The sequence below is a fragment of the Myripristis murdjan genome, chromosome 16 (assembly GCF_902150065.1).
Source record: "Myripristis murdjan chromosome 16, fMyrMur1.1, whole genome shotgun sequence".
Lineage (NCBI taxonomy): Eukaryota > Metazoa > Chordata > Actinopteri > Holocentriformes > Holocentridae > Myripristis > Myripristis murdjan.
Genome location: NC_043995.1, coordinates 13,326,391 through 13,339,412, shown reverse-complemented (window position 1 = coordinate 13,339,412; position 13,022 = coordinate 13,326,391). Strand labels below are relative to the sequence as shown.

At 42.9% G+C, this 13,022-nt stretch overlaps 1 protein-coding gene across 4 annotated transcripts in view; it reads left to right on the top strand.

Annotated features, from left to right (window-relative positions):
* The window catches only part of oxr1a (oxidation resistance 1a), a 148,071-nt gene that overhangs the window by 53,923 nt on the left and 81,126 nt on the right, over window positions 1-13,022 (top strand). For all 4 annotated transcript variants that reach the window (XM_030071768.1, XM_030071765.1, XM_030071767.1 and 1 more), the window contains exon 3: window positions 10,902-11,098. In XM_030071768.1, the coding sequence (XP_029927628.1) occupies window positions 10,902-11,098 (197 nt within the window). The remainder of the gene's footprint in view (window positions 1-10,901; window positions 11,099-13,022) is intronic.

The following is a 13,022-nucleotide window of genomic DNA, read 5'->3' as shown; positions in this document are numbered from 1 at the left end:
CCTGCACCCATACATTTCCACATCTCACTGCAGCCCAGCTCTCTGTAAAACAAATCAGTTCAGCTGCAGCACAGAGGCTTTACACCAAAGCAGCATTAATACCCACGCAGCCTCATTTATATTGACCCACTACACATTCCCCTTTTTTCCGGTGACTGTAATGTTTTACAGCATCATGGATTTGTGTGACCAGACAAGTTGGTGGCAGTGACACCGGTGTCAACAGATGTTGGTGCTGCCAGCCAGCCAATCGGTGCTTTCTATCTCACAATAAACAGATGCCGTGGCGAAGGCACCGGCTGACACCGCGATGAACACAATCCGTAAATGTTGTCTTATAACCGTCAATGTGAAAAATCCAGTATGAAAAGAGAGCAGAGGGTACTTTTGGATCAAATAAATATGACTTAAACCTAACTGAGTCAGCTCAGAGTTTTTTTTAAATATTTATATTGCCACGCTTGTTGAAAAGGCTCGAATGAACCCAAAAGGCCAAACAAGGTCAGCTGTGGATGATTACATAAATGATTTAAAACAAAACTGCGCCCTATAATAAGATCAGCTTTAAGGGCTTTAGGCTGTAGGATACACATGCACAACAGGCTCTGTGCATTGTGCTCACCATTAAGTAGGGCGTAGGTAGGCTCGCTTGTCAATGTGTCATCACAGAAGTGTGCAGGGTAGCAGGAAGGCGGGGGCTGTAAAAACATTAGGTGACGCCAAATTGTCTCTCCAGCAACAAGATAATAGCAAGCTACCTGCCTATTTTCAAAACCTGACAGCCCCATCTAATTTCTGACAATGCCTCATACAATGCTCCATTTTCTGCAGTGATGGTATTAACTTTTTAATGCTAGTCCATACACTCCATAAAACTCACAATTGAGATGAGCCCGTTTTTCATCTTCGTATCGACTCATACATCATATAAAGCTGTCATCAGATTTTGAAAAGTCTGCTGCAAACTAGGTCCAAGTTCAAATCATTTTGACAGGTAGCGCTGCCTCTGAGGTGGGCGTCACAGCTCCCTCTGTAAGAAAACAATCCCGTTTTGCCAGTGATGATGTGTGTACTTTGTCCTTAAGGCATTGAGTCCGCACAGAGAGGCAGCAAGACTGTTTTTTTTTTTTTTTTTTTTTTTTTTTTTTTTTTTTTTTCCTGTTTCAAGGACATGGTGAAAATTAGATGGACAGTGTCTGGAACAGAGGCTTTCTGTGCTAATGAGAGTGGGCAGCCAATCACAGCATTGCACATTAACAAATAAGCATGGCTTCACACCCGCCTCCTCTCTGGGTCAGATGGGATGTTTCACTGGCGGCCTTGCTTATCTGTCTGTCAGACATATGCAAAAGAGAAAGGCAAGGGAGGAGGTTTTCTAACATCTCTATTGATTTTGTTTTCTTTTTCTTTTTCCAAATTTGGTTATCCATTATGCAACATCATTAGGAGCATCAAGCCTCATTCCTACTCATTTCTGAGGTCCCATCTCTCTTTCCTTCCAGTTTATCCTTCAATCCAACTCACCCATTCTCAGGTTTTATACACAATATGGCAGTCACTGGTCCTGTAATAACCTTTTATATTGCAAGCCTCGCTGAGATATCTGAAAAATACTCCCCAAAATACTTTGTACTAGACAGTTGTTTTCAATCATTGTCACATTCTGGACCCTGTTTGAATCAATTTTGCCTTAGGGACCCTGATATGAAAAGATATTTTGGTTTGTGTTGAGCATTCATTAAATTGAAATAGATTAGAAGTGCTATGACTCAAACATAATAAACATATTTTTTGTATTGTAACAAATTCTAATGGATTAAATTAAAGTATAATTTTGCTGAGGAACCACTGGAAGCCCCTTAAGGACCCCTGGGTGTCCCACACCCCCACTTTCAAAACCACTGCCCTCATACATGTCCAAAACATGTAAGTTAGAGTGAGATGTAATGTTATGTAGATATCTAAACATGTAAGGTAATTCACCATTTCCATAAATGCATATCATTTTTCAGAATTGCTCAAATGAGGTTTCTGACACCAACAACCGTAAAATCCTCCTTTTTTCCCGTCCATGCCATCGTTCCCAGCTCCCCTGCTCCTTCTAGCTCTAATGATCAAATGTGACTCTCCACATCCTTCCCTAAACTGCCAATATTCAGTACAGATCTCTCATTTCTGCACCACCACTAGCCACAGTTGCATGACGTTGCATCTGTTACCGCTACTGACCAATCATGTCGCTGCTTGTCATCAGCTTTCAGCAAATGAGAGCACGAGAGCAGGATTGAGGCTAGCAACGAGGAGGAGATGGAGGAGGAGAAGGAGGAGGAGGAGGACAGTGGAAGACTGCAGTAACAGCAGTAACAGTCCCAAGGCCCCGTGGATACTCACTGAATCAAGCGCCAAGGGCAGTGTATGATTGAGTGACTGAGTCCAGTGGTGTGTGTTTGTGTCTGTTTGTGTGCAAGAGAGGGACAAAGAGCATGAGAGCACAAGGCTACGCGCTTTTTCATGCATGTGTCTGTATTTTGCTGCTTGAGTGATACACAGAACGCCAGGAAGTGAGAGAGGAAAACATGCCCTGGAGTCAGAGCCAGTCATATAATGAAGCAGTGATTTCATTTTTTTTTTTTTCCCCCCTCCTTTGCCTTGTGTCAGCTATGATAATTCCTCTGTTAGTCAAGTGAAATGCCGTGGCTGAGGGGTGTTTTTGAGGGATATTGATACATTTCAGAGAATGAATAGCAGCCTTTCCTGCAGCTGAGTTTACAAGCTGGATTGTTGATTTATGGACTGGCTTTTGATCAAAACCGAGCTGCTCTGCATTGTTGGCAGATGCTGCTAAGTGATGGAGAAATCATTAGACACTGCTAGAGGGTTGGTTCGTTGGCGAGGCATTATGTGTGCTAGTGTCTCTGCCTGGTGTTTTTGTGTGTGTGTGTGTGTGCATGTTTGTGTGATCAGTTAGGGCTTGATTTGAGAGAGTGTGTGCAGAGTGTAGTCTGGAGAGTATAATTGAAACTCACAGCTAGGCTATGAAGTAGAAATAGATTTTAACACACACAGAGCAGCAGGGTAAGGCGCTTACCTCATATACAGAACATCATGGACTCCCATCGTTCATGTCTCCCTCTGCAATCAATAAAGCGGAAAAGATTCAAAGTGTTGCTAAAAGATATCTTACCAAGCCATGGAAATGAAGCGGATCCAAGGATATCCCATTATTATTGAGTGTGTTATCTTTGTTTTATCACATTGACTAAATTCTTGGATGATTATCAGTAAAAGGATACGTTTTGTATTTTTAAACCCCCATGTATTTTAAAACTGTTGATACTCATCACTCTGCCGTAGCTTCCTGCTAGCCTTCAGCACAATCCAACAGGGCATCGCTTTCAGCCTCAAAAACCATTATAAACAGCACAGTCAAATGCATCTTGAAATATTCCAGCCAAAAATGGTCCCAACTTGTGCTTTTTGTTTAGCATTTAGAACAATACATTCCCTTGGCTTATGCTGTGTTCACCTGATCTTTAACATGATGTTCAGGATGTCAAATCGGGATAAATGAATGTGCAGAAGAAGAAGAAGAAACATCAGAATTTTCCTTCACAGGCCATACCAAAGTCAAGAGCAGCCATTTTTCCTGTTTTTGATCTGTAATGCTAGCGGTATTTTAATTTGGCCTGCATATGCTGAAATATACTGAACCCATTCTTTAACTGAAGACTAATAGCTAGACTAATATCATCCCTACATAGCATAAGTATAGCACAGCATGAGAGGCAAAAACAGTCAATCCTGTCTCTGTTAGATGCAGACATAAGGTCATCTAAAAGTCCTTTCTCATCATAAAATGCAATCCTGTCTTGACTGAGCAGCAGATCCATAGTGGCGTCTATCAGCACTGACTAAATCTCACACAGCTTCTTTCTTCTTTTTGTTCTCCTTTCCATCCAGCCTGCAAAAGTTAGCCTCTGTCTGCCTTCCACAGGGGGAACAAAAAAAGCAAGGGGGGGGGGGGGGGGGGGGGGGTGGGAGCTTAAAAAGAGAATGGAAAAGTGAGACATTTGAAAAGCAAGCAAAAACAAGCATTTGCCGAGCTAGATGGGATTGTGTCAGGAATAAAAGATCACATCAAACTCTGGATTCAGCTCTGGGGTAACGCAAAATGGACACCCACTCACCGAGGAAACGGTGAATCTCAATTCTCTGTAATGGAAAGGCTTTTTAATACGTTACATAACTAATGGTGGGGGTGGGGAAAAGGGTGGTTGGGGGGGGGGGCTTTTTGATTGCATTGTTCAAATGAGGCTCAAGGATGGCTCCTTAACAGAGGCTTTCAAGTGATGCGTGCTAACTGTGATTGTGTTCAGGTATTCTGTTTGTTCTGCAGTGAGAGAAACAAAAACACAGACACAACCACACCCTGCACTGGAGTAGGGAAAAGTGACAACGCAGTGGGAGTTTTTACACTGGCAGTTGATGAACACTGTTCAGCCCTTCCTAGTTTTCACTGGCTGACTTTTTCAAAGTCCCTACGCTTTGATAAACCAAGCTGTCAATGCTTAAGGCCTCATTGCTCAAAACCGCCACATAACCCATTGACATCGAATTGCTACTCTGGCATTTAGCAAGGGCAGATGAGCTTGGCGCGGCGCAGAGCCCAATGCATCAGTATGCGGAGGTGTCCGACAGCAGAGCAGAGAGCAGGGAGGTCTAGCAGCGTTTCATTAGGCTTCCGGACGTGACAGAGGGCCTCATTAACATGCACGGCCACAGGTTGTTGTTGCCTGCTCTCTCTGTGTCAGTATCAGGAGCAGAGCTTTAGTCTGACAGCCACAACGGTGACTGACTCATTCTTATTAGGCTTAAGCTTGTCTAGAGTTGTCAGATTGTTCTGATGTGATTGTCTGGCTCCACGACTTTAGGAATTGAAATAACTTCCGACGTTAGCCTTCTTGGAGAGAGCGATGAGCGACATTTGCACTTTACAATACGCTGGGATGTTTGGTAGATTTGGTAGATGATTTCTTATAGAATGGGATAGGATTGGGAGCTGGCATGCGGTGTATGCAATTAATGGCACGCTAAACATAGACACAAAAATCAGGGATCAACAGAAGTACGACAGCATGCAAAGTGCAAATAAATTGATTAAATACATAAAGAACCCAATAAAAATGTGCCTGTATTCTTGTATGTAAGCCAAACAAGACGATTATCCAAACCAGTTTTCCTAAGATGTAACGTAAAAAAGGCCTATTAGTTTTCATGATTCATAATTGATTATCTAAGGCTGTAAGACAAAGTGGCCAGCAGTAGCTAATATGGACTCAGTGAGTTACAATAAATGGAGGAAGGGAATGGAGAACGTGCAGCGCGTTGAAAATAGAAATAGCATTTCCTGAGGCCATTGTTGGTAGCTCACCACCTTCATTTCCCAGCCAACAACATGATGAAGACGTGCGGTATTTCTGTTGTCTGTAGCTGCTTTTTTCAGATACAGAACGGACTGCTCCTCCTGCTGTATTTTAATAGAGTGGAAGAGGGAAAAATATACGCATTACCCAAGAGCAGCTTTCGTCTGTCCACCTTCATTATGCTGCGACAACACGATAAAGACATGGGTAATTTGAACATTATTCAAAAAAAAAGAAAAACACAGTCATTTTCATGTCTTCACGAGGGTCATGAGCAGCAGTGCAGCACATTCTGCTACCCTGTTATGTGTGGGCTAAATTAGATTTCTGGGCGATTAATAAATATGATAAAATTTTCCCTCCTCTTGGTTTCAAAGTTACATAAGCAGCATTCAGCATTAATGGGGCTCTAAGGCATCATTACTGCCAGACGGGTCATTCTGCTGCCAGTGCTGTAACAGGCGATGACGTCAAACCCATTCATCCCCTATGGGCTTCATATAGCACAGGACCGTATCTACCACCACTATAAGTAAACACCAATTCCCTGAAAAATGTGTTATGTTGTCGCTGCAAGGCAAGGAGAGGGAAGTGAAGCAAAGAGAAGGCATGGAAGGCAAGGCGAGCGCCGTCCCCCTTTTCTAGGTCTAATCCCTCTTAGTAGGGGAGCGATAAGCGCGTTTTGACTTCGCCCCAAATTTCCTGTTGTTTATGCATCCTTTGCCAAACCATGTGGATCCCGGTAGAGTCGGATAATCTTAGTGATGCCAGTTTGGCAGTGCTGCATATATACTACTGCCTCCTGGCCCAGGTCAGATTGTAACAGCCGGGGGGGTGGAGGGCTGGAGGGGTGAGGGGGGCAGAATGCCTCTGCGTCTTTTTGCCTTCATTTTTCCCCCTCCCTCGAACCGTCTTTGTGCAAGCATTTGCTCCTAGATCGGGATCTGTCAGGGCCGGTGGCTTTGTTGATGCACGTCTCTCCTTCCCATGTGGTACTCACGAGTGCTTTGCTTGCAGGGGGAAGGGAGGTTGGTGCAATCACAGCTTAACCACCTCAGGACCAAGCCTATTTGCCGAGGAAAAAAAAAAAAAAAAATCAGCAACAGCACAATGATAAACCAGTGCCGTCACAAGCAGCCAGTAGCCCACTGTGGTGTGAGAGGAAAAGCCTCTTAATCTCGCCACAATTTCCCACCAGGGCCTTTTTCTGGTTTTCACAGTTCAGAAGGGCGTGTTTGCGGCATGGTGCACTCAGCGTGGATTATTAGTTAGGTTGTGAAACTCCTCGATGTAAAGTGGGCCATGTGGTTAAGAGACAGAAGCTGTCTGCGAACCAAGGATACCCATTACATCATTATGTGCTTTACCATCTGTCAGGGCAACCTATGACCTACTACATGCCTCTCTCTCTCTGTCTTTCTGTCTCTCTCTCTCTCTCTCTCTCTCTCTCTCTCTCTCTCTCACACACTCATATACACACACACACACACACACACCTCACACTGTATAGCTCTCCTCTTGATGCAGAGCTTTGAACCACAGGGAGTCCTCTATCTAAGCTGTTTTCCATGGAAGCGATGCACACAGTAATTTTCAGTGTTAAAATAGTCTGAAGGACATTGCAGTTCATATCGGCGTGTGACTTTTATCCCCTTGTCTTTCCTCTCTTTGATTGTTCTTTGCTGAAGCACCACTCTGTCTTAAGTCTGGAGATGTGTGATGATGTAAACTACTTCAGGACATCAGTGTTGGTCTTCATCTGAGTCATGCGTACCAGTCGCACTCCCAAGTAATTCAGATTGACTGTAAAATTGTGAGTAATAACACTTTGTCATGTGGAAGTGTCTTGCTGTGTTGTAGTATGGCACAGTTTTTTTTTTTTTTTTTCAAGACATTTCTTCAGATATTGTAGATAATCCAGTTTAGTAAGATTATGTACACGACTGTAGACCAGCTGACACTGAACATTATTAAAAAAAAAAAAAAAAAAAAAAAAAAAAAGATAAACTAAGGGTCACAAATGGTAAATGAGTTTTAGGTGGATTGCATTTTTCACTGAGCAGTCATATATTCGTGGGTGAATGTGACTGCTGTCCCCCATGGGCCACAACAGGTGGGAGCCTCTGACTGGGTGTTCTGCTGAGTGCATAACTTGAAGCAGTAAAAGAAAAGGCCAACTCTGCACAAACCAGGACGTCAACAACAAACTAACCAGCATCATAAAGAAAACTCATCTGTGGAGGAGTGGAAGATGGACCTGGATGATTAGAGTAATTACTAGGACTGGCTAATCTTCAATCAGTAGGCCTACCGGGGCAATTTCATCTACTAGCTGAATGTCTGTGATGGCAGAGGTTATCTGTCAGCCAGGTCAAATGAAGCTAATGTTCCCTGCCACAACACACACCCACACACACCCACACACACACACAAAATAGGCCCTATATATTTACTGTTCTCTCATTCATTGTTGACGCCTATAAATGTGCAAACGAAAGAGCAGAAACATTAATTTTTTCTGCGATAGGTAAACCAACTAATTAAAAATGGTGTGAAATGTCAACATCATTATAAACCCAGGTTACTGACTCTAATTGTCATGGGTAAGTGGAAGCGTTTTTCTGTTTTGCCTTTGGCAGTAAATTAGCATGGGCCAGTCCTGCTTTTAGAGCCACTAAATTACAGTGTATACACCCAGTATTGTAAATGTTTATCTTGTAGGAGTATCTCTGGATTAGGGTTCCCTAAAGCGACTTGGAAAATGTCTGTTTACGTGAACAAACTAATTTGACTAATGGCCTTGTTCTAAATAAGACAATATTTCAACTGACCTGTTTCCATGGGTTTCTTGTAGAACTATTTCCTTCATATTGCTGTTTACACACCACCAAGCCCAATTTAGCCTCGCTCTCTCACAAAGGCTACGTAAGACGCCCCTCATGACATCCCAGTGCTGTGTTGCATGTCCCAGTTTCCTTCCAGTATTCAACCTGCATTTTGTTAGGTTGCTGCCATGGTTTACCCTGCCGGCTGTTTTCTTGTGTTGAAAAATGTTGTGCTTTTCTTTTTCCAGCTATACAGATTAAAAAATGTCTTATGAAATCAAATCCAATTCGACATACCTGCAGTTGGATTGCCCTTTGTGTCACAAACTGACTCTCTATTGGAGTATTTTTTGGCAAAGTGCAATTAAAGTGTATACACAGCTAAAATACCCTTCATTATCCCAACTAAAATAGGAAAAACTCCATGTCTTATTCTGAGCATTGATACTTTAACTCCAGTTCTAACTTTATTCAAGTTAAGGTGATTAGAAAATTGTGTCCATGGACATTTCATATTCTGTTTGTCATTTGTTATCTAACTGACACACAATGGGACAGTGAATAAGAGTTTGCAGACTTTTGAGGAGTCCAGCTCTTGAGCAGTGAATTGTGATTCCAACCTATTTAACACCTGATACCAAACTGCTGTACTACTACGACTGTCAGGCCTGGTATAATGCATGAATAGAGACACAAACACACACACGTGCACATATACGTACTGCATGTACACACGTGCACACTGACACGTTGTCATTCTTTCTATTTTCTCTCTCGCTGAGATAAACACACATTAAAGCACTGATAATGTCTCTGGTCCCTCTCATTCCAAATCCACCACACACACACACACACACACACACACACACACACACACACACACACACATTCTGTTTTGATGGTGGTTGGCCTTGTAGCTCAGTGAAACAGAGCTGGAAGAAGGGCTTCTGCTCTGCTGATGAGACAGTAATTAGTGCTAACTCCTAAGGGAATGGAGATAGACTCCACACTGGTTGACAGTCTCTCTCTCTCTCTCTCTCTCTCTGTCCTCCACAGCCATTAACACTGGCAGGTCTCTACTTCTCGCTCACTCTCCAGCCTCATTATATCCCATCCAAAAACACCCAGCTTCCTCAAAACAGTCATTAGCTGAAACTGGCATACAGTTTAATTCATCTGCCTTTGTTTAGTGTTGTGTGGAGAAATGTCAAACCTAACCACCCCCCCATGCATGCTCCTCTGTGAAGACGTTAAGACTTAAAAAATAAAAATAAACGTAAAAAGGGAGTATGGAATTCCATGTGGGTGTTTTAATTTTTAGTGGAAGACGGTCACTGAGTCTTCTCCTCAACTCCAGTGAACAAGAAGTGAATTTTCCCCTGGCTTTTATTAGCAGCACAGCAAGCGGCTTCTGTTTGCCTGCTGTGTTTGTGCTCGTCTCCGCTCCCCTTCGATTTATAAAGAGCACAAACGTGATAGACAGCATTCCACAGAGATTATGCATTTTCATTAGCCGGCAGACGCTATGTCATGTGTGCCGCTTTGGTCCATCAAGGAATGGGCACTTGGGTGAAATGGCTAGAAAGATTCTGTCCGCTTCAGCGGTTTTGCTGGAATGATTGGAAGTGTGTGCGAGAGAGTGGAGTGCTGGGAATCTTGTAATGCTGTTTCAGGACTTTTTCAGGACAGACTATAGATAGATAGTGTTTTGGGAGCCATTTTTCACTTTTTTTTCTTCAAGTTTGTGCTCGAGCAGTCAAGTGTGATCCTGTATTCTTTTTTCACTGTCTTTTATGATGTGTGTGTGTGTGTGTCCCATGCGTCTGTGTTTGTGTACATTACCAACATGTGTAGGTGTTAGAGAGCACATCTAAGTGGATAGACCTGCTTCTCAGTATTTTTGGATTACCTGCACAAATTAGCCCAGTGGACTAATTTATAAATTGCGGGAAGCCTGTCCAGGATCTCGTCATCCTTTTAATAGGCTTTGAGGAATTGTCGTAGGCAGCTTTGATTTGACCCAGACATCCTTTACCTTTGATACATTTTACATAAGCAGTCTACTTCTGAGGCCTTTTACCGCAAAAGAAATGTGTCCGGCATCTTTCTCCCATTATGCACTGTAGCTGAAGTTTGTGTGATTCACTTTAATTTGCACGTGTACTCTAATCCGAGAAATTATCCTCATTTCTGCAAATGTTTAAGAATTCTGTTGCCCCAGACTCAGTGTTTTCTTACCATGCATTTGTTGTTGAGGTTGTTACTCACTGATGTTTGGTCTTTTGACAAGATCTTCACAGAGGATTCCTGATCTCCTATTCCAATATCCAATCACTTTAACCTTGTTACTGTCTGCAAGCAGCGCAGTGTGAATAAATTCATCCTTAACAAGGGTGAGATTAAATTATTGATCCTTACACACAAATTCCTCGCTGCTGCAGAAATTAACGCTCACCATTACAATTTGGTATGTCAATGACATACCAAATCGACATCAACAAGCTTAGTCCTTTTGGTTGCGTGCCCTTGAACAGTGGAGATCACACAGCATTTCCCCGATTCCGTGAAGTTTTCAACACTTGCATTGTCACAGCACTGACATACACATAACAATAAAGTGTTCTGCTTCTCTGGTTTTGTACGTCCTCTACAGACTGAAGAAGAAGTCTCAGTCGGTGGATATTGCCAATCAAGGTTTCTCCCCGACTCTGGTGCCCGCCTCGCCCCTCAACAGGGCTGCACCACCTGTTGCCAAGACAACTGCGGTCTTCGCGGTGCAGGAAAACAACACTACCAACGCGCAGCGCCGCAGCCCCCGGTGCAGCGAGCTGAAGAGAGGATACACCATAGGTAAAGGAGAGAGTGCTGGAATTCTGATGTGCCCGGCAGTGTTCGCTTGTTTTAGTAGCAAATGATAATGTACAAACTACCAGATGATACATTACCTTGTCAAAATGTAGAAAATACCCCTCTAATGTTTTTCCCCAACATTTCTGTGTTCAGGGAAAGTCACCTGAGCGCTCTTAGCTACCTGAAGTGCCGGATAATTCATATAATAATATGTTCAGTCTGATTGTGTAATAATACAGTATTTTGTTGATACTATAATAGATTGCTACATTAACCAGTGATTATTCCAGTATGTTAAAAGGGTTGACATTTTCGTTATTACAAAGTCAGTCTGAAGATGTTATTTTGTAATCTGTCTGTTCATTATAGCATTTAGTAGATTTGCAGACCAATCCAGCAGCATTATCATTTGCTACAGGGTTTTTTGGGCAAGGCATGGAGTGAATGGTAGAAATTTATATCATGTTTCATTCTCTCTCTCTTTCTCTCTCTTTCTGTCTCCCTCTCTCTCTCTCTCTCTCTCTCTCTCTCCCTCTCTGTCTCCCCCTCTCTCTGTCTCCATCTCTCTCTGTGTCTCCCTCTCTCTCTGTCTCCCTCTCTCTCTGTCTCTCTCCCTCTCTCTCTGTCTCCATCTCTCTCTCTGTGTCTCCCTCTCTCTCTGTCTCCCTCTCTCTCTGTCTCTCTCCCTCTCTCTCTGTCTCCCTCTCTTTCTCTGTCTCCCTCTCTCTCTGTTTCTCCCTCTCACTCTCTCTCTCTCCCTCTCTCTCTCTCTCTCCCTCTCTTTCTGTCTCCCTCTCTCTGTGTCTCCCTCTCTCTGTCTCCCTTTCTCTCTGTGTCTCCCTCTCTCTGTTTATCCCTCTCTCTCTGTCTCCCTCTCTCTCTGTTTCTCCCTCTCTCTCTCTCTCTCTCTCTCTCTCTCTCTCTGAGTGTGTGTCTGTTTTTCCAAGTATTTATGCTCCTCTGGAGTTCATGCAGTCTCGGAGCTGTTTACCTAAACTACTCGAGCAAACTTTGCTGCGTCACACCCACGGCTGGCTCTCCCCTTTCTCATCTTCTAATTCATTTCCTGCCTACAAATTATAATTGCATGTCTCTGACGAGATTTATCAGTGTGATGAATCCTATTTTGGGGGGCAGCTGTCTGCTGTAGGTCTATTTCTGTGTCGGAGGGTAGTTTGCTACTGAGAGAGTAACTACACTTCTGGGAGCTGACTTCTCAGAGATGATGAAATGAGTTTGAGCTAAACTAATTCCATACTCATAAATGTAATGCATCTCTGTTCACCTCACTGGTATGATTCAGTTAGCAAGCTGCTGAGGTCAAGGTTATAAAAAGGGAGCATGCAGGAAGTGCACAAATTAGACCTTTAAATCCTTAAAGTGGTAATCTGTGGGATCTTAGTTTTTTGATTTCATTAACATCTGTTATGTTAAGTCTTATTGTTGTGGTGTTTCTGCACTGCACTTGCCAGAGATCGCCTGTCGAAGAATCACTGACTTAATTGTTAATTCTGTCAGAAATGGATAATGTAATTCCTGTGTACCAGAGGATTTTTTTTTCCCTGGGAAAGACGTATCTGACACCAAGTATTTAGAACAACAAATTTTAAAAAATGGCTGTAGGTTGAATCAGAACTCTGTGTTATGTTAGTTGGCAGTAGAGGGTAGCAGGACAGACATTTAGAGAATCAAAACCAAGGAGGGAGAAAGAACCACTGATGGAGGACTAATAAAGAGAGAGGGGACATGATAGGGTGCAGGCAGAGAAGGTGAGAGAATAGAGAATTAGGAACCAGTTTTCAAAGTCACTTTCTTGATAAAACAGATGGACAATAAATGTGAGTGTTGATATTAGAGCACTTCCATGTCTGGCACTTATTATCAACCTTCACAGGAGAGAGCACTGAATATTCAGAGTCACTAG